Source organism: Balaenoptera musculus, chromosome 16, assembly GCF_009873245.2.
Source record: "Balaenoptera musculus isolate JJ_BM4_2016_0621 chromosome 16, mBalMus1.pri.v3, whole genome shotgun sequence".
Classification (NCBI taxonomy): Eukaryota; Metazoa; Chordata; class Mammalia; order Artiodactyla; family Balaenopteridae; genus Balaenoptera; species Balaenoptera musculus.
In genome coordinates, this window is record NC_045800.1 from 40,587,637 (window position 1) to 40,611,100 (window position 23,464).

The following is a 23,464-nucleotide window of genomic DNA, read 5'->3' on the forward strand; positions in this document are numbered from 1 at the left end:
AATTAGTATTCTACCCTAATTAAATTGCCCCCTGATTTTTCCCTGCAGGTTTTGGATATGTCAAAAAAGATTTCAAATGTTTAAGTAAGTTACTCTGTTTGTTCTTCCAATCACAAGTCTAGGCATGAAAGTATCTGTGCTCATTACTCTTTCTTAGACTAATGGCTCTTAAGTTGTGGTGCCTGGACCAGCAGTATCTATCAGCACCACCTGGGAATTATTATGTATGTAAATTCTTGGGGGCCTAACCAATACCTGTTGGGGGTGGAGCCCAGCAATCTGTATTTAAAAAACCCTCTAGGTGATTCAGTGCCTCTCAAGTTTGAGAATTGCTGCGTTAGTTCTTCTGAAGTGTTGCCCGATTTGAGTGATGCTGTGGGTTATACTTTGCTGTTGAGCCCTCCTTTAAAGGTATGGTTCCTTTGTTTTGCAAACGAGGCAGTTTATGAATGTGTAGAAAAGTCTGTGATGTGAGCTTTAGTCTCATCGAAAACAAGCCACAGTCCTAGAAGATAGGAGCATAGCTTCTTGCAAACAGAGGAGGCGGCTGACTTAATCTTTGCCAAAGTGGCTAATTCTTTGGAAAGGGTTGGCTCTGGCGTTTGCCCCCTTGTCATCTTGGTTAACTCTTTCTCCATCCCTTTTGACATTTCATTATACGTAATTGCTACTTTTAGCACTCTGCTTGTGAAAGGCTTGCTTTTGCTCGGTTGTCTGATGTGTTTTTCCTCCACGCTGGTTGGGGCTGACCTCTGACAGGCTTCTGACTTTGCTGTCTCCACAGCAATCATTGCCTTGGCTGCCGCACAGAGTCTCTTAGTTGAGGCCTAATAAAGATGAAACGCACGCTTTGCGTGCAGGATGGCGTCCTTCAACTCTTCTTTCTCTCCCTGCCTCGTAATGCCATTGTGTCTGATGTGGAGATGAATAGCTTTCTTGGAAATTACCCCGGAATGCCGTTTCCCCTGTGGTACTTCGGTGCAGCCTCTGTATGTGGCGCTCCCATCGTATATTCAGATCAGCTGCTGTGTGCGCTCGTGTTTTTAAACTGCAAGCATAGGTTGGTCATCTTTTTCAAAGTTAAAAAAAGTAAAACAAAAACGGAACAACTTATACCTGTCAGGAAGAATGAATGGTTTTATCATGGGACATTTCTAGAGAAATTGGAATGTTTCTTTAAAATCAGTACCAGTCTTTTTTTACCTGTGGCATAAGTCCTGAAATGATTGTCGCTTTGCTGATTATTGGAGCAGCCTGACTGAACTGTGACTGTACCCCAGAGCTTGTAATTGTTTATGGGGGAGGGGATGTCTGCCTTATCTACTTCAAGTAAGCTACCCTTATAACACATGCTTAATTCTGGTGTTTATCTGGAAATACAATTACAGTATTGAACTTCCTTCCCTGATGAAATAAGGAACAATTTCCTAAGTCTCGATCTGACTGTATAGTTTCATTAGCGTCAATTAGGCGGCCATTAATTTAGCTTTAAAAATGGTCACAGCTTTTGGAATAAAAAATTACCTTCTTGGGACTTCCCTGGTGGTGCAGTGGTTAGGAATCCGCCTGCCAGTGCAGGGGACACGGGTTTGATCCCTGGACAGGGAAGATCCCACGTGCCGCGGGGCAACTAAGCCTGCACGCCACAACTACTGAGCCTGCGTGCCTAGAGCCTGTGCTCTGCAACAAGAGAAGCCACCACAATGAGAAGCCCATGTGCCGCAACTAGACTAAGCCCGCATGCAGCAGCAAAGACACGACGCAGCCAAAAATAATTAAAATTTTTAAAAAAACGATAAAAAAAAATACATTCTTTTATTTGTTTTTGCCTCTCATCTTTCTCTTTATTATTGAAAGGACAAGTATGTTACTGATGGAAAAAGGCTCACTTGTGACAGGAGAGTAATTAGTGTGAAGACCATGACTAATTAAAATAAACGTTCTTCTCATTTTTTAGAATCCAGGTTGCTCACTGGGGTTGTTATTCTTTCTTCCTTTTTAAGCCACGAAATTGTAATTTGATTATTTGTATATAAAGAACATTTGGAATCATGTCAAGTCCTCATCAGAAATAGCTCCTTTATTTCTTGGTAGTTTTCATTAATGCCCTAAAAAATGTACTATGACAATAGGTGAGTGGTAAACCAGTGCATGAAATGAGAGGGGAAAAAACAGTGGTATTTTTGAGTATAAACTCCAGTCTTTAGTTCTCAGTTTGTCCTTTGCATACGGAACTCTCCACTTCTACCCTGATATGGTTTTTTTCCTCTTTATTACTGTTTCCTGATTGGAAAATAAGAAAAGGAAGACAATTGCATAAAAACATTGACCAGGGATGCTGAAAGAGCCAGCAAAGGCAAAATCAAAAGGATAAAATTTACACCCTAAAACATATTCTGGGTGCCTACTTAAATGAAGCTTGTAACAGATCCATGTCTATCTATTGTATTATTGATTTACAATGAAGATTTCAAATTTGTTAGTAGATTTATTTGGCAATACTAGGCAGAAACAAGATACAAGGAACAATAAAGATTGAGGCTAGTTATGTTGATCTCCCAACTCCACATTTTAGATTGAGTTGTACTCCAGCCAAGGCCATTGTCAACCATGCTCAATGTCCGATACATGTTTATATTTGAACAGACATAATACACTCATGCCATGTTTAAATACATAAAGCCAAGTTGATGAGGACATCGTATGGTTAAGAAAGCACACACCGGCTACTTTTGTTAGTGATTGGGAGACATCTCAAGCAGCCAATATAGATAAATAGACCAATAGTTAGCCTAAGATGGTAACTCTGATTTATCGTAACGTAATAATGTATCTGTGGTTACACCGTTGTAGCATCTGGGTTAAGGAACTTAAGCTGTACTGTCTCCATTTCTCGTGATTTACTACATACTTAAAGCAGGTGGTATTAGTTATACTGAAGAATATAGATTTGAAATCCCCAGAAGTCTGTAACTGAGGATATTGTCAGGATGTATGGGGTAATTTTTAGAAATCTGGAGTTTCAGAATGGAGTGAAGGATATCAGTGAAGTCAGAGAAGGTGGAAAGTTTGATGTTTCGTTAATTTTGGCTAAGATCTGCTGAAGTCATGCCTGGGTTCTATAAAATATGGTAGCACAGCAATCTAAGGGGGTGGGTTTGTTGTCTCTGATCTGAGTGGTGAGGGGTAGAGATGCCTTGCGTGTGTTTTAGGAGTTTATGGCTTTGAGCTAAATAAGGAATGTCTGTTTTGCAGATGGAGCCAAATGAAAGGAAAAGAGAAATAAGATTTTAAAAAAATATTTTTTAAGTTGTAAAGTTTTGCTAACTTCATTAACGTCAGGAATTTGACCAGTCCTCCCTTTCTTTATTCCGACAAACTCTTATCCTCCTGGTCTCATCGTAAGCACTTTTTCCTCAGGGAAATCTTTCCTCACCCCTAGGACTTGATTAGATGCTCCTGATAGATGCTCCCTACAGACCTTGTGAACCTGCCAGGTGAGCCTAGCACTTACCACCCACTATTGATATTGCTTGCTTAATTGTTCTCTCCTCCATTGAACCATTGCAAGCTCCTAGAAGATAGCAAACAATACACATATATTTCCTATCATATCTACAGTGCATGGCAGTATTTCCTAAACACTTTTGTGGAACAGATAACTTACCACATTCAAGCTTCACTTATGACTTTAGTATTTTCCTTTTCTTTACGTATCAGTGCTTTGTAATGATTCAGCTGTGTCTTGAGATCTTTTACCATTCAAAAAACTTTCGAGAATTAGATCAAGGCAACTAGACTACTTAAGATTTCTAGAAATGTCTCAGTTATTATTAGGCAATGTATCCTTGGGAAAAAAAAATCTACTTTCTATAAAGGTCATGCAGGCCAAATTTACAATTTGGAAAATGTAAATCTTAAATGAGTACCATATTGATCTGAATGTTTTTGGTCATTACGGTTAAAATTGTGATATGTGAATTGAGAATGTCTTTGAAGGAGTTTTGGGAAATGTACTCTGTAGCTATTGGCATCTGGCTGGATATATTTTTATAAAATCACTTACTCTCTCTGTACCTTTTTTTGTTTTTTATGCTTCCTATTGATATAATGGAATTATTATAACTTGTTTTATGTAAGTATCATTTCAAAAAATTAGAATTATATATGTGAAAGCACTCTGAAAACTATAAAATCCTATTCAAATGGCTTAAAGATTCCGAGCTTAACCTCTTTTCTATATTATGCAGTGATTATGCCAAATTAGCAATTTGTAAGGCATGCAGGACTTCTTCTGGGGCTCCAGAGACCAGACTCGGTCTGGCTTAAGCAAAAATGTAACTTGATTGATCACATACTCAGAAAGGGGGAAAGGAGGATGAGGAATGGGTAGGGATGGGACGCTGGGATTGAATTCCTCAGCATGGTGGTTCTCCAAGGAAGAGACGCTGCCAGGGCAGGCACAGCAACACGCCCACGCAGGCTGAGTTTAGAAGTAACCCTGCTACATATATTCACATCTGTCTTCATCTCCTCTTAGCAAATATACATCCTTCAGTGGTGTGAGCAAATGACAGGCTGTGCTCGGTCTGCCATTATTTTGCCGAAGGAGTTGGCACAGCTATTCTGACCAAAGGCAAATCATTAGGTGGCTAATTTGCACTCTATCACCTTCATGCCTTCACAGTTGGTGCTGTTGTGTGAAAACGATGTTTGGTGCAAGAAAAGTGGATATATTTAATATGTTTAAGCAGAGAATCCTCTTTTCTAGAAGTCCAGATTTTTTTTTTCTCCAGAAGAAACCAGTGACTCTGTAAAATATAGAAGATGCTGCTTTTTCCTTCTGTAAAAATAAGAACTATCAGTTTCTATATTGCATCATAGCACAACCAACCTCTGCATTCAGTTCAATTAAAGCTCATTTTTCTAATTGTTGTTGAATGAGCAGTTGTCATTGCGACACTGCATCTTCCAGATGAGTAAAATCACAAGAAGGAAAGTAACATTCTCTTTATATGCCAAAAGTAGACAATTTTGAAAATATAAAACAGCTGAGCTCACTTGACTCTCTTGACGTCCTCTACTTCATCTGCCAGTGGAGGAGATCGTTAGAGTACTCCCTTTCCTTAGGATTTTTTTTCCCCAGAATTCTGCCAAATGTAGAGAATTACATATAACTTACTACAGAAGAGATGGGCCAAAAAGGGACATTTCTATTTCAAAGCCTACTAGTGCCTAGAAAATAAATGTGAAGTAGTATTGCAGCTGTTTCTCGTAACCAGCTGGGTCATATACTTTCTTAATGGGACCGAGGCAGAAGCATTGGTTTTCACATTTATGTGAGGACTTGAAAGGGATCATAAATTTTGATGGCTGACTCTAGCCTTAAGGTAGCAATGAACTAAGGTGATGTAGAGGTATACAACGAAAATGGAAACTTCTAAAGCACATCAACAGGGAGCTCTTCAGGGAAGATACAGCAGGAGGTTAATGGACATCTAATCTTAATGCTTCATTTTTTTTCCCCTGGAGAAATGAGATTAATTAAGCATACATCAAATATATGGCTTCTGGCATATAGACACAGTGTTTGCAGAAAGAGAAACGGTATGATATAAGAACTGACTAGGAAAAAGGAAACCCCTCCTTTGGGAGACAAAATTTTAATAACATTTCCAAGCTGAAGTCACGTAATTCAACTTGCAAGGAAAAGGTAGTAGTATGACTTTGTAAAGATGTCTACTTGAATTTGAGCAAATATGTAAGCATATGTTTTCAGCATCTTAGTGCAGTGTCTTGGGATGCAGCTCATCCAACTGACAAGAGGACTTAACAGATGTAATACCCATTTCCTTAATGAGATTCGAGACTTAAAATCTGTTGTTATGAACAGATGTGCTATGACATTTACCAACCACGTGCTGATAGTTTTTGAATTAGGCACACTGTTCAAAATATGCCAAACGGCAGGAAATTGTCACCATAATAGGGCTGCTGGCTACACCACCTCAGTAACTTGCCAGAGATTGAAGCTTATGATGGAGGTCCAAAATGTGCCATGTTTGGAGCCTCACTGATGTGATAGAGAGCCTCTACGTACTGAAGAACTCATTGAAAATGAATATCATTAAGGTGGACTGGCCACCCAGCCTCTGTTTCCTTTCTAAAGGATCATAAACCATCTGTTGAAGAATATTCTAGAATTTTTCGAAGATTTGATTTCAACTAAATTATATGAGGCCTGTTTATAATAGAATTCAGGAATACCTAAACGTGCCAGGCAGGAATATGTGTGAGTTATTCATTTAACAAACATTTATGGGTCGTTTTCTACATGCCAGTAACTGGAGACACACTGAACTGGGGATAAAAAGATGAACAAGACCCACTTTTTGCCCTCAAAGAGCTCTAGGCTGCTGTAAGCCAGCTTCTTATCTCTGTTATCATATTAAGACACTCTGAGTCTTTATCTTAATTTTCCTCTTAACCTTTAAGCCTTCCTAAACCTGTATGCAATTCACCAAGTAATGTTCTGTTTTATTATTCTGAGGTAGTGAACCAACTTCATGACTGCTGTAAACTTTTGGGTTTTTTGTTTGTTTGGTTGGTATTTTTTGGTTTTTTTTCTTTTAAACTCAGAATTCATTGCCATTAGCCCACAGGTTAGTGTTCGTTTTCTATGTGTTTATAAGATGGAAACATCATTAAAGGACATCCTTGAGTGAAGAAGATTTGAGATGCCAGGTATCATGCTGAATATTTACCATGAGTAATTTCATTCGTATCTGAGAAGAATTTCATGAGGCATACATTAGTATCTTGGTTTCCTAAAATAGACTGATGAAATCTTAAATTACTTGCCCAAGGCCACACAGCTCCTGTGTGGTTACAGGGAAGATACACAGGCCAGATTACTGGCTTTCATGCTGTAGCATGCTGTCTCGTGCCTTTATTTCTTTTGTATTCCTGAGCCTTTCAATTTGTGCATGAAGCATTGACTGAGACGCCATTTCCTTCATTAACATCAACAAATGATATCACCTTTTGTCTAGACGGTTGACTATCTCGCATAGGCCTGTCACGAACCCATCATCCTGTGTACAATGCCCCTTACAGGAGTATGTTACCTCAAAATAACTATCATTATGTATTCATTCATGTAGATCTATGACTCACTTCTCTCTGCATTGATATCTTACCTAGTACAAAATCTTGTGGTTCACTTACTCCTTTGAGGTGATCCAATTCAATTTTCCATCTGATATAGGAAGTCTTTCTCCATTATTTTATTAAGTGGTCTACTGGAGCATTTCCTGTGATGGGAAGTTTCTTAGGACAAGATTTAGCCATTGCTGCATTCCTTTTGTCTTTACATTGAGTCTTAATCACCAATCCTGTCAGTTCTAATTACTGGCTTAGTTCTGTCCTTGACAAGTAGGAAGGAATTACCTCTTAATCCACCAGAAACATTATGGAGTGGATTGATTCAAATTTTGCTTGAGGTGGAATAATTAAGGCTATTAGCATAAGGTGGAATAATAAAGAAGTGAATATATAAAGAGGAAAAGTAAAGAAAGTTAGCTTTCAGCAGCAAGGAGGTACTTGAGAACAAGGTATGTGTCTTATTTATCTTTGTATCACCAGTGCCTAATACAGTTCTGGGCACGTAGTAAGCTCTCAAATGTCTGAAGAATGTTTAATAAATGTCTCCCAACTTTTGATTTCAGGCTAGCCCTTAATGCTACTATAAACAGCTTCATTGAATTGACTTAAAGTCTAACAAAGCCATCAAATCTTTTAGAACAGTTACTGAGTTTTCCCTTTCTCTTAGCCATAGTGAATATCCTCAGTTTCTTCTTCTTTTTCTCAGATTGTTTTCCCCTTGTAACCTAGTCACTTATTTACCCTAAAACATTTGTTGAATCCTATGAGGTATCACAGTACTCATAGTGGACCGTGTATGGTACTGATATGATTCAGGTACATGAATAACTACGAAGCAAGTCAGAGTGATTAAAAAACCACAAAGGAGGCAAAATCAGAAGGTTGTAAAAAAAAAAATAGAGAAATTCTAGCTGGGGTGAACTGGAAAGTCTTCATGGAGAGAGTGGCCTTTAAACTGGGTCTTGAAGGGCTACTAGGATTGTCATGAGTAGAAGAAAATAATTGGAGCAAAGACCTGAAGGCAGAGAACGGAAGTGTGGATTTAGAAAATTGACAGTAGAATCATTGGATAAAATAAAAGGTCCGTGTAGAGGATTGTGAGAGATGAATTTTGAAAGGTACTTTAAACTGAATATGGATTAAATGCAAGGATGGAGAGGTTTTGCTTTATTTATTGGCAGTAGGGAGCCGTTGAATATTTTGTGGGTAGAGTAACAGGATTAGAATAGTACTTTAGGAAGATCAATCTTGCAGGACTGATTGGAGTAGTTTATCACTTTCTTAAGTGTGCTTCTCTGTCAGTAGCTCAAAGTGATTATGTAATCTTCACTAGACAACTCAGAGCACTTTGGTCTTCACGACTATTATTATCTGGGGGTCTCTTGGCTCCTCCTTTCACTCTTGGTCCCTAATTTGTATCTGAGTTAGAGAGAAAGCCACTTACTTCCTAGAGGCTTATTCCCCCTTTCTTCCTGCTCTTTTTCCTGATATACTTGACATTTTGCTTCATGTCAGCGTTGTTTCAGATGACCTGAGGTTGATTGCTTTACTTTCTCTCTCTTTCTCTATTCATTTTTATACCCCTCCCTCCAACCACCAGCCCCGACTACCAGATTTACATAGAACTAGGTGTCTACAGGTTTCTAAGTAATTGCACTTTGGTTTAGTAGATGTTTACAACAGTACACTTTATTCTTAACAAGGAGTGCCAGGAGAAAGACTGTGACACCTGGGAAGTCCCTGCTTCCACGGCCAGGTTTTGCATCCCCAGTCCCTGTTACTAATTAGCACTTAGTTTTTGGTGTTTATGGGCTTTAGCCAACAAGAAGGGAGATGTGGTTAGAGTTCTGCATGAGTGGAGTTTGCTCTGGTACACTTGGCCCTCACATATATTTGTCTCTGCTGCCCTTGGCGGCTGCTGTCAACTGGACTCAGGATGGTTCACATGACTTTAACTTTTAAAGATGACTTTTTGGCGCCACTGGGACTCCCCCTGCATAAAAACTGGAACCTGCAGAATGAAGCACAATGCTTCTTGAGCTTTTTCACTGAAGGCCACTAAAGACAGAAGGTAGCTCCTGGTAACTCTGGAGGTTAGGGAGAGGGGTGTGCTAGGCATGCCATGGTGCTGAGAGCCAGGAGAGGGAGAGATGGGGTAGAAGATGGTCACGAGGAACCTGCCTCAGGTACAAAATACTTTTGAAGGCTCCCATTGCTTTTAAACCTTAGGTAAAACTTGCAGCCCAAGCTTCTGTTTTAATTTCAAGAAATCTTCACCACCTCCGTTATGGAAGTCAAATTCCTATTCCTTTTGTTCCCATGATATTCAGTGATGATGAGTAGGGTGGTGAAGTGGGTCAGAAAAAGAGGGTGAGGAAAGCAGATATCCTTAGCCCAGTTTCAGAAGCATGCAAGAGTAAAAAGAACCAGGCTTTGGAGTCAGAACGAAACTGAATCTTAGAATTATTATATGTGTGACCTGGGCAGTAACTTAGCTTCTCTGAGACTCAGTTTCCATATTTATAGGAAGGGGAAAAGAATATCTCGTAGGATTAATATAGGATAAATTACAAAATAATTTTCTGTACAAAAATAAATTACCACCTATTTGGCCCTTGCAGTATTTTTAACATTTGAAAGTTAATTTAAATTTTAAAATCATCATGTTAATGTTTTAATATCTTCAGAAAGCTAGCACTTGGTCTTACCAGTTACATTGTTCAAGGTATGAAGCTGAGCAGAATTTAGAGAAACAACTATCACTCCTTTTGGCTTCCTTAAAGGGCAACCCACTGTACCAACTCCTTTCAAGTACGTGCACATCATGACAATACTGATAAGTGATTTTTCTACTGTTAAGCTTATAATAATGATTATTCTTATCTGCAATGTCCAACTTTATCTTTTTTTTTTTATTTTTGGCTGCGTTGGGTCTCCGTTGCTTCACACGGGCTTTCTCTAGTAGCGGCGAGCGGGGGCTACTCTTCGTTGCGGTGCGCGGACTTCTCATTGCGGTGGCTTCTCTTGTTGTGGAGCATGGGCTCTAGGTGTGCGGGCTCAGTAGTTGTGGCACACAAGCTTAGCTGCTCCGCGGCATGTGGGATCTTCCCGGACCAGGATCGAACCCGTGTCCCCTGCATTGGCAGGCAGATTCTCAACCACTGCTCCACCAGCGAAGTCCTGCAATGTCCAACTTGACAATCTATCATCTTCATAGAATATATATCATTAAAGAGACAACTTTTCTAGGCAAGAAAGTTTAAAATATAACCCCCGTACTAACAGTGAGGCAGTCTGCACAGTGGAGATATCGGTGCTCTCCAGATGCACTGTAAACAGCAAATGGCCTTTTCTAATTATGAAGCATTTGTCTCAGAACATTACAGCAGCTGGAATTTGGCTTTAGGCAAACATATGTCTTAATAATGTTGGGAAGCATTTGTGGGCTTCATGGACCCCCTCAAGGTCTTTTGTAAGCCGATTCTGTAGCACTAAGTATCTGAGTTATCACAGATGATTCAAGCTTCAAGAAAATGGGGGGTGGGGTGAGGTGTAAAAATAAAGTTTCTGGAATTCCTGGAGCATATAGTAAAGTACCTTACGGTCTGAGCTGGAGCTCTTTAAATGTTGAAGGTGAAGTAGGAGAACAAGCTGATGACACCTGTCTTGTTCTTCCACCCACATTAAGCCCTCCAAAGCTTCTAGCTCATTCACACGCAGTTTAGATCAGCAGAAGCTTTGAGATGAGACCTACCTACTATCTGAGAATGTTCCCTGGAAAACAGGGGCTGACTTGGGGAAGAATAGGTCACTCTGGGATCCTTGTCAGAAAACTCAGTGTTTTGCTGCTAGGGGAAGACACTTGGAAAAGCTCAAATTGAAAACCCATTCTCTTCTAATAGAGATTATGAAGGTCTAGAGTAATTTTTCCAATGAAGTACAAGAATAGAGATTTTATTTGGACAAAATGTTTGACATACACACAAAATGCAATTTAGAAAATACCTGATGAGCTCTACTTTGTGCCATCCCAGGCACAAGAGAAGCATGCAAAGAAATTATATGAATATTGATATGCGGGGCTCAGTGTTAAGCCTTTATTTGCTGAGCTGAGGAAATCCTTGGGAGTCCGGGGCAGAGGGCTGGGAATAGTCAGGGAACTTAGGGAAGTGGCTGTTTGTTAATAAGTAAACCATACTTATTTAGTAATTTGTATGTCCCTATGGATGCAGACCAGCTAAAGTATTACCTCTTCCCTTACCAGTCTTCCTGTCTCCTTCTCTGAGGTAATCCTTTCTCCAGGATACTTAGAGCAGGGGCTCTTAATCTTAAGGGTGCCATGGACCTATTTGTCACTCTGATGAAGCATATGGGCTCATCTAAGAATGTTTATAAAAGCATAAAATAAAATACACAGGATTACAAAGAACCGTTTATATTGAGACACAATGGTAAAACACTTAATAATTGTGATAAAATAACACATTAAAAATGAGATCTAGAGCTCTAGTAACTACCATAAGTTCAAAATAATGATAAATGTAAATTATATTTAAGATATCTGCAGCAAATGTAGGATGATATAAAAATAGCCATGGTTTCTATTGCTGACAAACCACTTACTGTGGTTTGTTGCCTATACTTACCGAAGAAATGCTAAATTTCAGTAACAGGGTAGTAAAAATAAAGATGTTGCTTTCCCACCTCACGTTCACAAATCCTTTGTGTTTCATCCACAGACTGCTTGGGGCTCCATGGACCCCAGTTGTCTCCATTCAAATTTCTGTAACAAATACCATAGACTGGTTGGCTTAAACAATGAACATTTATTTCTCAGAGTTTTGGAGGCTTGAGGTTCAGGATCAGGGTGCCAGTATGGTGGAGTTCTTGGTGAGGGCCCTTTTCCTGATTATATCCTCAAGTGGCCTTTTCTAGGTGTGTTCAATTGACTAGATTGGCATAAAATAAATAGGGGCAGAATACTTATTTGAGTCTGTAAGTGCTCTATACCTACACATGCTTTCTCAGTGTTCTTCCAAAATACAAATTGGGCAGCAGATGAATTCCCCATTTGGAGAATTTAAGCCAAACCCAGATTTGTGGTTTCAGAGTCTAGCACAATTTTACAGCTCATTCTTCTATAATCTTGGTGTCCCCTAAATGAAGGTCAACTTTTGCCTACGGTGAAGGTATTCTTAATGTACTCATACACTTAGAGATCCCAGAGTAATGGTAACTTGTATCTTTTCCACAGAGTTCAATCTGGCCTTAACCTGAAAAAATGATAAATGTTTCCAATAGCGAATTTTAGATACACACTTGAACAAAAAGGAAAATCCCTTCCCAACCTTTTTTCTGCTTTACACTCTTCAGATTTATGTGTTCAACAACAGTAATCATTGTGAAAATCACAGGAATTTTATTTGAAGTGCTTATCCCCTACAGAGATTAATACACCACTTAATATCAAAGGTAAATGGATGTTTTGAATGTTCTCTAAGTTATGGAAGCAACAGACATACACTTCCAGCAGGCTGTTTAAGAAGCAAGATGTTAATCACAACTCCAATATAACCATACTTCTGACAACATTACAAGGTGATTATTAGTCATGCTTGCCCACCTGTAAAATGCTGACTTGACTAATATGCATATTGGCAGCATATAAAAAAGGTGTTGGCACCTTGCCCAAGGTCATGGACAAACTTGAAGTTTCATTAAGCCATATTGATTATCATGCAAAATATCTGGAACACAGTTTTACTCGGACGTTCCATTTACATGGGCTATTGAAATCAGAAGATAAAACAAAAATACTGAATTCTGTGAACTTAATTTCAGAGATCGTTTTTCTACACATGAATTATGATATCTAATAAATTCAGTTTAGACATTTTAATGTAACCTTAGAGTCTGACTAGGCATATATATTTTCTGCAGGTGAACTTCATGTACACAAACTACATTAATTAACAATTATACCCAGTGTTTATCAAATAAAAAGCAAGTTTCTTGAGTTGGGAAGTTAGAGGAAACAAGACAGGGACTTTTCTCTGAGGGAATGTAGTACAAACTTATTTGAGGTAACGTAATATAGACATAGAGATAATTGACTGTGTTTGGTAACATGCCAAGTGCCAGTAAATGACACAGAAAAAGCTATAGTTGTAAGACAAAAAGGTTGTTTATCAGGAGAGACAAGAGATGGAGTCTGGCCTTGAAGCGTGAACTCAGACTAATAATGCTGCAGGTAACTTAGTGTACACACACACACACACACACACACAAAAACACACCCCCCCCACCCCCCCCACCCCCCCCCCGCCAAGCCTCTGCTGTTACTCCGATTGCTGCCTTATTCACTAAGACCCTCCTGACTTCACTCCTGAATTACTGTGGCCTCTGCCTGGCACTCCTTACTCCTTGTCTGAACCTGTGCGCACAGTGTATCATTAGAACAATTTTCCTCACGCTGAGCTTTTATCATATTAACTACTGTGCCCAATGGTTTGTACATAAAGTGCTATTTTGATGGCGCCAGTGTTTGTCTGTGTTCTGCTTGACTCTGGTGTTTCTGAATCCAGTGTGTCCCTCCTAGATTAGTCTTTCTCAGCTATCACTATGATATCTTTTGGTTTAAGAGATTGTAATAGAAGCTTTTATATACTGTTACCAGGAGTATGCACTGTGATGTCTTTCTGCAGGGCAAAGCCTTAAAATGTATATATACTTTATTTCACTTTGACATTATGCTTTTAATCATGCCTTTGTGCATTTTAAAAATATATATAATACAACTATCTTTATTGCTGCTATTTTAAAAATAAAATTTGTTGGCATATCCTAATTGGTCCTTTGGAAGGAGGAGTGTCTATACTGGAAACACCTGGGAACCATTAAAAATGGTGAATATAGAAAATACTGATTTTTTTTTTCTGGTAAGCATTTAATTTTTTTTTGATATCCCCATGGTATATCCTTTAAAATTGTGGTTCTTTTTTGTTTTGTCTTTTTAAGATCTCTAGTAGCTTTCTGTTGTTCATCAAATTAATCCTTGCTTCCTATGCCTGGTTTCCCGGGCCCCGCATCAACCTACTCTCAAATTGTGTAGCAACCTTATAGAAATCTCAACCATTGCAGTCTGTTTTATCCCTGACTGGACTCCCACAGCCCAAACTCACTTCCAGCTGTGCTCTTGTTTATGTACTTTCCCCACTTGACTACCCTTTGTCTCTCTCCTAATTCAACTCCTATCTTTTTTTTAATAAACTTATTTATTTATTTTTGGCTGCGTTGGGTCTTCGTTGCGGCTTTCTCTAGTTGCGGCAAGCGGGGGCTACTCCTCGTTGCGGTGCATGGGCTTCTCATTGCGGTGGCTTCTCTTGTTGCAGAGCATGGGCTCTAGGCACACAGGCTTCAGTAGTTGTGACATGTGGGCTCAGTAGTTGTGGCTCGCAGGCTCTAGAGTGCAGGCTCAGTAGTTGTGGTGCACAGGCTTAGTTTCTCTGAGGCATGTGGGATCTTCCCGCACCAGGGATTGAACCCGTGTCCCCTGCATTGGCAGGCGGATTCTTAACCACTGCGCCACCAGGGAAGTCCCGTATCGTTTTTTAAGGGTCTACTTCTTATGAATCTTGTCCTGATTTTCTCAGTCCTTCATGGGTATATCATCCAGTTCTATGGTTCGTCTCAAGTAAACAGGTGTTCTGGAAAGGAGCCTGGATTCAGCAGAGGACCTAGGATGTGACTGGAGCACACCTGTGAGATAAGCGTTGTTTTCTGCTGAAGGTTGATTTTTGAAGGCTATTTGGAAAGGAGCCATGCACACACCGGTCCTTGCTGCTTTGTTCTTTTTCTACTTTACTGGAGAAAAAAGATTCTCAGTTAAGAGCTGGCCAAGGGAGAAGTCATCTTTTCTTTTTTAGCTTCAAACAATTTTGCAAGGAAAAATTAGGTAAAGTTCAAAGATAAAGGTTTGCTCTGGAGTGCAATATTCCTTTATCATCTTTTTCATCTGTTCCTCTGTGCATTACTTCTAGCATCTTCCTGCAAGGCACATACATGGCCTGATTACTCGAGCATTTTCTCCTCTCCCTTACGCCCAAATCTTGATCTGTTGCATTCACTGGGCTTAGTCTGAGAACTGTGAAGAAGAGAGAACTGCATTCGTCCATTTTTGTGTTTGGTTCACTGAACTATATACCCCAGCCTCATTCACTGGTCTTGCTCAAACCCCTGCACAGCCCTTCTCTACCCCATACTCCGTGGGTACTACGTATGAATTGTCTTTTTTTTTTTAATTAATTAATTTATTTATGGCTGTGTTGGGTCTTCGTTTCTGTGCGAGGGATTTCTCTAGTTGTGGCGAGCGGGGGCCACTCTTCATCGCGGTGCGTGGGCCTCTCACTGTCGTGGCCTCTCTTGTTGCGGAGCACAGGCTCCAGACGCGCAGGCTCAGTAATTGTGGCTCACGGGCCCAGTTGCTCCGCGGCATGTGGGATCTTCCTGGACCAGGGCTTGAACCCGTGTCCCCTGCATTGGCAGGCAGATTCTCAACCACTGCGCCACCAGGGAAGCCCTGAATTGTCTTTTAATTCATGTGCGAACTTAAAATATTTCTATTATGAAAATTTGCAAACATACAAATAGCATAGTAAAACATGCTTCTTGAATACCCATCACACAGATTCAATTACCAACTTTTTTAGTGTACTCTTTTAAAACTTAAGTTTGTCTTAATATTTTGTTCTCTTACGCTATAACATGTCTTCCTAAAACTTGTCTTTTAGTCATCTGCTTAATAGATCGAATAGTGATCTCTTCTGTGGTATTCAGTTTCAATACTTAATTATTCATTGTCATAAGTTATTTCTATCCTATTAAGTTAACCACTAAACCTGACAACTAAATTTTCACTTATATTTTTAAAAATTAAAATATGATCGATCATGTGAGTCATTAACACCATTCTGATTAATTACCAGGAAGTGTTATTTCTTGTGAACCTCTCTTATTCTTTATCTGATTTCCTCTGTATATAGTCTTGAAATTATTAAATACTTTCAATGTGTTCTTAGACCGTCTCATCCCTTAAGGACATAAGAGCAACAGGAATCTTCCTTACAGACATTAACACTAGTATTGAAAATTATGAACTACATTTTGTCTGTAAGAATAGTTGCCTTCTTAACTAAATAGGATAGCATTATGATATTAGCTTTAAACCAAGGTTAATGATTTTTATTCCACTGAATAACTCATGGCTTTTGCACATTATAATTCACTGTTGAAATACTTTAATTTTTTTTCCTATTCTTTTTTTTTTTTTTTTCTTTTTCTGCAGCTCTTGTAAATGTGAAACTCTGGGCCATTGATCGACAATGTTTTCAAACAATAATGATGAGGACAGGACTCATCAAGCATACCGAGTATATGGAATTTTTAAAAAGGTAGGATGCTTTCTTTTCTCCTGAGAGTGTTTTATTGTCTTTTCAACCTTCCTCTGAAATGCAGCCCGGGGAACACTTTTTGCCTTTATCTCAGTCTTATTAGCCTACAAATTTGTGGAAGTACAAGATTTTGGACTGGCTTCTTTCTATTTCTGCTGCCAAATTTCATGATAGGTGGTTAAGTCAGAACTTCAGAGTTTCATCCAACATCCTCCCATAGAGGAGGAGAAGCAGGTGAGCATTTGCAGGAACAACGACAACAAAAAAGATATTGAGTCCATCTCTAACTGTTGATCAGTTAATATATTTACCTCTTCTAAAGCAACCCACAGTATAAGACTGAATCATCTCTTGTGTGAGGTTCTATATTAAAGATCGGATGACTAAGATGAAAAGTTCCAAGAAGAAGTTTATTATCCTTTAATCCTGAATTTAATTTCCTAAATTAAATTCATTTTATGTTGCAGTTCTGAGGTATCAAAAGCTTTTCTTTTCCTGATATTATATATTATAATAACTCAGTATACCATAGGAATTGGAATAAAACACCAGCTTTCGTTTCTTAGGAATATACTGATAGTCACTGAAATTCATTTCTTTGTCTCTATGCTTATTTTATTTTAAAGAGTATATATCATCATTAAAAAGAATTGAAAACTTTGACTTTTTTCAAAAAATAGTTATTTTGTATAATTTTTCTTTTGAAACAGAACCATCACTAAATAGTGATGTACAGAGTATGTGAGCTAAATGGGAGTGCAACACCAATTAAGATTTCATTTTTTGAGAGCTAGAATGTTAAACTGGACTTTATATTTTATATTTTTATTTTTGGTGAAATGGTTTAAATGGAGTCAAAAAATCATATTTTGTGTCAGTGATAGAAAAATCTTAATGGATATCTACTGAATTTTCTTAAATGCAATTTTACTGTTCCTTACTTGGGTATTTCTTTTGGTTAACTTATTGTTTCTGATTACATTTTTTATTTCCACATAATTTTTTCTTTATTCCTGGTAAAAGGACAATAAAATTCAAATATGACATCAGGTGAGACCATATTAAAAAATTACTTTATTGGCAAGGTGTTGGTTTTTTTACTAAAGGTGATTGAATGAAACAGAAGTGGAAATGTGAATTTCTTGTGTTTGAAGATTAGTATAGTTTGCGAGGAAATTAAATTATTCAGGTGCCATCTGTGTATGTTATATATGTGTATATATGTTGATATGTGTGCTGATGCATAGATGTGTGTATGTGAATGGAGAGAGAGAGAGACAGAGTGAATATTCATTTTTAAGCCTTTATTAAAGTACAAGTTATTGATTTCTTGTGATGCAGCCCTGATAGAGAAAGATCCCAACTGGTAATCAGTGAAATGCTTGTCTGTGGGACAGTTAACTATTTGTCTCACATACCTAAGAGCTGGGTATTTAAGATGCTGGTTTCAGCTTCCATAAGTTAGTTTTCATAAGGAAATGGAATGAGTGCCAATGCTGTCTTTCATGGCTCCAACAAAAACTCTTCAGAGGCACAATTTCAGGAAATTGGAGATGTCTCTGTGTGTGTGTGTGTGTGTAAGTGTGTAATTGACCCCTGGATATACTTTTATTTTTGTATTCTCCGAGATGCCCAAATTTGTCATCTATTTTGACAATTCAAACCTTAAACAATAAAAGTTGGTTCTCTTAGAGTGCGTAAACATTTCTTGTTGGCCAGCTTAGAGCAAATGGAGTTTAACTGATTTACTAAAAGAGACAGGCACTGACTTTGATGTCACTCTTCATCTGGCCACTCTGTAAAACATCAAGTCCACATCATTTGTGTATGTAGTAGTGCGCTGGGAGTCCAGAGAGGTGACAAATGACCACTGTTGCCTGGGGCCAGCTTTAATCTTCCTAAATTATGGCTTGACCAACTGGTTCTCTTTCTACAATGCTTCAGTGGCTCAGTTCCTGTTGAATTAGTTACAGCATCATTAGCTGGGTATTCAAGGTCCTCCCACAGCCAATGGCAGCCTGCTTTTTCTGCCAGGTTTCTTCTTGCCCCAGGCAAACCAAATGATTCCATGTGCCCAGGCAGACCTTGTGCTTTTATATAGCACACTGCCTCTGTTGCCTTTTCCCCCATTGTCAATGTTTAAGTCTCTCTCTTCTTTTTATATTTAACTAAAAGCTGCCCTTTCCGCAGATACTGATGGTTCTACTGGGAAGCAATCTCTTTCTTCTCCGGAGCTTCATTTCTACCATGTGTGTTATTTTCTACTTTATTATAATCTCACTGCTAAACTTCTCTACTTTTAAACTACAGACTTTTCAGGACTAGAGCTATTTCTTAAGCATCTTGGTTTTCTTCTTTGGCACACAGCTTACCACTTTGTAGACAGGCAATTTACAGGACAGTAAATGTGGGACGAGTACGTAATTTGCAGGGCCCACTGGAAAATAAAATTCAGGGCTCCTTTTGCAAAAATTGTGAAAAATTTCAAGACACTGGTGGCATAGTATGAAACCAAGTATAGGGATCTTCTAGTCTTGGGCCCTGTGCTATTATACTTGTGAAACTAAGAGTGAGTAATCATTCCTCCTTCACTTTCCCAGGATAATACTTGCTGCCATTTATTTTGCAAGGCTGTTGAGATGACATAATATTCCCCAAGGAAATGTAGATCTTGTCAAAAACTAAGATGACAAAAATTAAACTTTTCTACCGTAACTTCAGAATTTTTTATTTCCCTGTTTATTGTTGATTTTAAAATTCTGCTTACCACTCTCACATTATGTAAAAGCTTTAAAATTTTATATAGTTAAGTCAGCCAACTTTTTACTTCATGGTTTCATGTTTAGAAAGACATACTTTATCATAAAAACATAGACTTAATACTTAAATCCTCTAGCAGCCTGTGTGTGTGTGCACGTGCGCTTGCGTGTATGCGCATGGCGGGGTGTTTTTCTCTAATATGCTTGCTAAATCTTTCATCTGAATTTTTCTACTGTAGATACATATACTTTATGGTTTGTTAAGGACACAATCAGAAAAATTAAAACTCTAGCAGATGGTATTAGAAATCATCAGAATTCTTCGCAGTGAGGGTCTCTATGGTACATTGGAATGCCTTCCTAATGGAGGACCTTCAAGGGCAGGGAGAGGCTAAAAGAGGAGTGATTCTGTATCACTGCTCATCTCCCCATACCACACTTCTTCACTTTTCTAAATAAGCAGTAAATTTGGAGGGTGAGAAAAGGGGGACACATCAGGCATGTAAATGCACAGACAAAATGCAAGGATTTTTCTTTATTATCAAAGTCGGTTTTTATTTTCATTCCAGTGTGCTTACTCACTTTGTAACCACCAGTCATGTGGTCTGGCCTCCTCTTTGCTATTAAACGCCACATCAAACCGTGATTCTGGTTCTGTAATCCTATTTAGTCGTTTCTCTTTTGTGCTTATATTTCACATTCCCTGATGTAAACACAGATGTTCCTATGCAAGCATAGCAAAAAAAAAATATTCAAGGGGCAGTGCTGCTAAGCAAGGTACGATTGCTATAGGTCCAGTAGCGATTTTGTGAGATGCATTTTCCATCTTCTTTGGCTACTGAAAAATGCTGTTGTTTTGCAGATGGATTCTGAAAAATAACTGCCAGAGTTAACTGCCAGAGTGAATTTGTGTTGCTTTTTTCTGAGCATATTCTCTGTGCTACTGTTGGCACAGACATCTATACCCGGAGGAACATTAGAATGCAGTTGTGTGACCACTGGGATATGCTTGAAGGAACTGGGTTTTCTGTTGGCCCCAAACTCTGATGATGCTAAACCTCTATTTATCTTAATGCCTCCCTGACAAATCAGAGACACAGCAGGGACTGTTTGGAATTTAAGCTACTCAATCAAGCCTGTCGACCCACAAAAAACCTTTTCTTGATCCACTAAGGAATCTTTTGGTAAGGCAGATATGCTCGCATCATCATTCTGCATAAAACCTTTCCATGACTACTACTCACTCCTAAGATAAAGTAGGTCTTTGGCACTGTCTTCAAAGCCCTGCTTCCTTTGGCTACTGCTGACCTCCCTAGGTTCATCTCACTCTCCTTCTTCTCCTTCCTTGTCTTCTCATTCCCTCTTTGCTCTAGTCACGTGGTGAGCCTTCATTTCCTTATATGCTGTGTTCCCTCCCAATGGAGATCCTCCTAAGAGACTCCTCTCCCTTTGAATGGATGCATTTTCTAGGGTGATCTATGGTGTAGCACCCGGGAAATGGTGTGCCATTATGGCAGAAAAAAGAATCTGATCTCTCTCAAACAATTACAGATTTCTGATTTACCTTCTTTAGGTTGAAAGAGAAATTAATAGTATTAGCCACCAAGTTTCATGTTGTATTCTCAATAAATAGAATTTTAAAGTTTAGGGATTTTGAAGATCTTTACCTATTTGATTCTCAGCTGACTCTCCAACCGTTAAGGAATTGGGAGGTATTTTTCAATTTTAAAACTACCAGTCATGTGGTTTGGCCCTCTTTGGGCAGAAGAGTGGATCTTCTCCAGGGATCTCTGATCAGATCCCTGGAAGCTAATTTATAACAAAGCCCAAAGCTAATGGCTCCCTATGAGGGCCGTAGCATCCACATACAAGGTGTCAAGACGAGGAGTAGGCCTTTGGCAAATCATAGAACTACTCTGTTGATTAATCATTCTGCCCCAGTTTTCTCATTGAAAGCCCTGGAATACATTTTGATGCTGTGTAAAGGTTCCTTATTCCGTATGCCCATTCCTAGGGAGTAAGCCCAAATCTAGTTTGTTATTCCCCCTTATTCTCTAAAACAATAATACTTGTATATACATCTAACATATAATTAAATAAATGTTACTTATATATGCATATTAGAAAAGTAAGTGATTCCTTTAAAAAAAAAGCAATATGACTTTGTTCTAGAAACTTCATGCTATCCTTTGGATATCAGAATGACCTTCACTACGTGGATAATTTCATTTGGGGTTGACTCTATGACTTCAGCCTATATCCCAGACCAGCCTTCCTGAAATGTCTCTTCAATTGCTTTACATTTCTCTCATCTGGTAGTTTTGACCACACCTGTCACTAGCAGCGGCCTAGCCTACATAATGATGCATCTTCATGTCTGGTCTGATACATCAATAATGATTAAATTTTAGTTTTAGAAAAATCTAAGACAAGATATAGTTTCATCTCTGTGCACATTTTATAGGTGAAGGAATTGAGTCTCAGAAGCCAAAATAAGCTCACATTCAGTTAGAAACAGAACCTAGAACACAGGCTTCTGTATTCCCAGTCTGAGTATTCTACCATACCTGGACTCAAGTTCACAGTTGGTTCACAACTTCTAATGAAGCTCCTCACTATAGTAAACTTAACATGAGGGTGGGTTAGTGGTATTTTATTTTTGCCTCTCCACGAAGGTAACATACTTTGTATTATTAGTTTGATATTATATAGACTTTTTTCTGTACTCTATATGTTTTTACTTTTGGCCTGGGGTAATGAAATTTTTAAATGCCTTGCAACTTTTTCCTTCTCTGATCCAGTTTAAAAACCCCCAAATTTCATTTTCTTATAACTCAATCCAACAGGTCACCTTGTTTCTCAGATTTTTATTGTTTATCATATTTATCAAAACATAGGGAGAGATTTAGAGTTCTTTGAGTAGAATACAAACTTGTAAGGGATATGAGAGCTTGCTCATTTCACTAATGAGAGAGCCGAGGCCTAGATCGGTTATGGGAGTTGCCCAAAGTCACATGGACAATTGGTAGTACAGTTAACCCTTGAACAGTGTGGAGGTTATGGGCACCAACCCCCTTGCACTCAAAAATCTGAGTATAACTTATAGTCAGCACTCTGTATCCATGGTTTCTCCATATCTGCCATTCCACATTCTCAGATTCAACCAACCATGCATCATGAGGCACTCTAGTGTTTACTGTGGAAAAAATTTGCATGAAAGTGGACCCATGCAGATCAAATCCCTGCTGTTCAAGGGTCAACTATATACTGATCCAGCTCTCTGCCCTCAGGTAAAGCTGAAATTCAACTGTCTTTTGTTCAAAACCTCCAGCGTATAACTCAACACGATCTTGACTAAACACATGTTCCAGTGTTTCACAATTCCTCTAGGATATGTTTTAATACTCCTGCTAAGATTGCTATATTGTCCATAGGAAGAGAAAGTAACTGCTTACAGCTGCCCTTGTAATGTCAGTTTTGAATGACAGATGTGGGGTGGGGTCTGGAAATTGACATTTTTAACAAGTTCTCAGGTGATGCTCATGTTTTTGGTCTGGGGACCACTCTTGGGAATCATTGATCTAGGATATAAGATGAAGGTAGAAAATATATTTCAAATATTTTAAATGTTTGTATGACTTGTTATGAAAAGAGTATTTGTTTAAATTTTGGATTCAGCATCTTATAGGTATGTAATCTTAGGCAAGTTTCTTTAAACCGACTCTCAGTTTCTACAACCAAAAATAGGGTACCCTCCCACAATGAAGGATTATAATTAGGAATAAACAAAATACGATAATATGAGCAACCGTTTACTGAGTGTGTGCTAAGCAATGTTCAAAACACTTTAGCTGTATTAACTTATTTAATCCTCAAGAAAAATCTTTAAAGTAAGTACTAACATTTACATTTTACAGATGAGAAAACTGAGGCCAAAGAGTTAAAGTTCCACAGCTAGTTAGGGTAAAGCCAGTAGCTCCAGAACTGACCATCTAAACTTGGTCGCATACTGCCTCAGTAACTGCTGGATACTCATATATTAGTTCCCACCCATTGCTGCCCTCCTCAACAAATTTACGTTTACTTTGCCTG

At 38.6% G+C, this 23,464-nt stretch overlaps 1 protein-coding gene across 3 annotated transcripts in view; it reads left to right on the plus strand.

Annotated features, from left to right (window-relative positions):
* PRKG1 (protein kinase cGMP-dependent 1) overlaps positions 1 to 23,464 on the plus strand; it is a 1,248,399-nt gene that overhangs the window by 774,614 nt on the left and 450,321 nt on the right. For all 3 annotated transcript variants that reach the window (XM_036828090.1, XM_036828088.1, XM_036828091.1), the window contains one exon: positions 16,508 to 16,613. In XM_036828090.1, the coding sequence (XP_036683985.1) occupies positions 16,508 to 16,613 (106 nt within the window). The remainder of the gene's footprint in view (positions 1 to 16,507; positions 16,614 to 23,464) is intronic.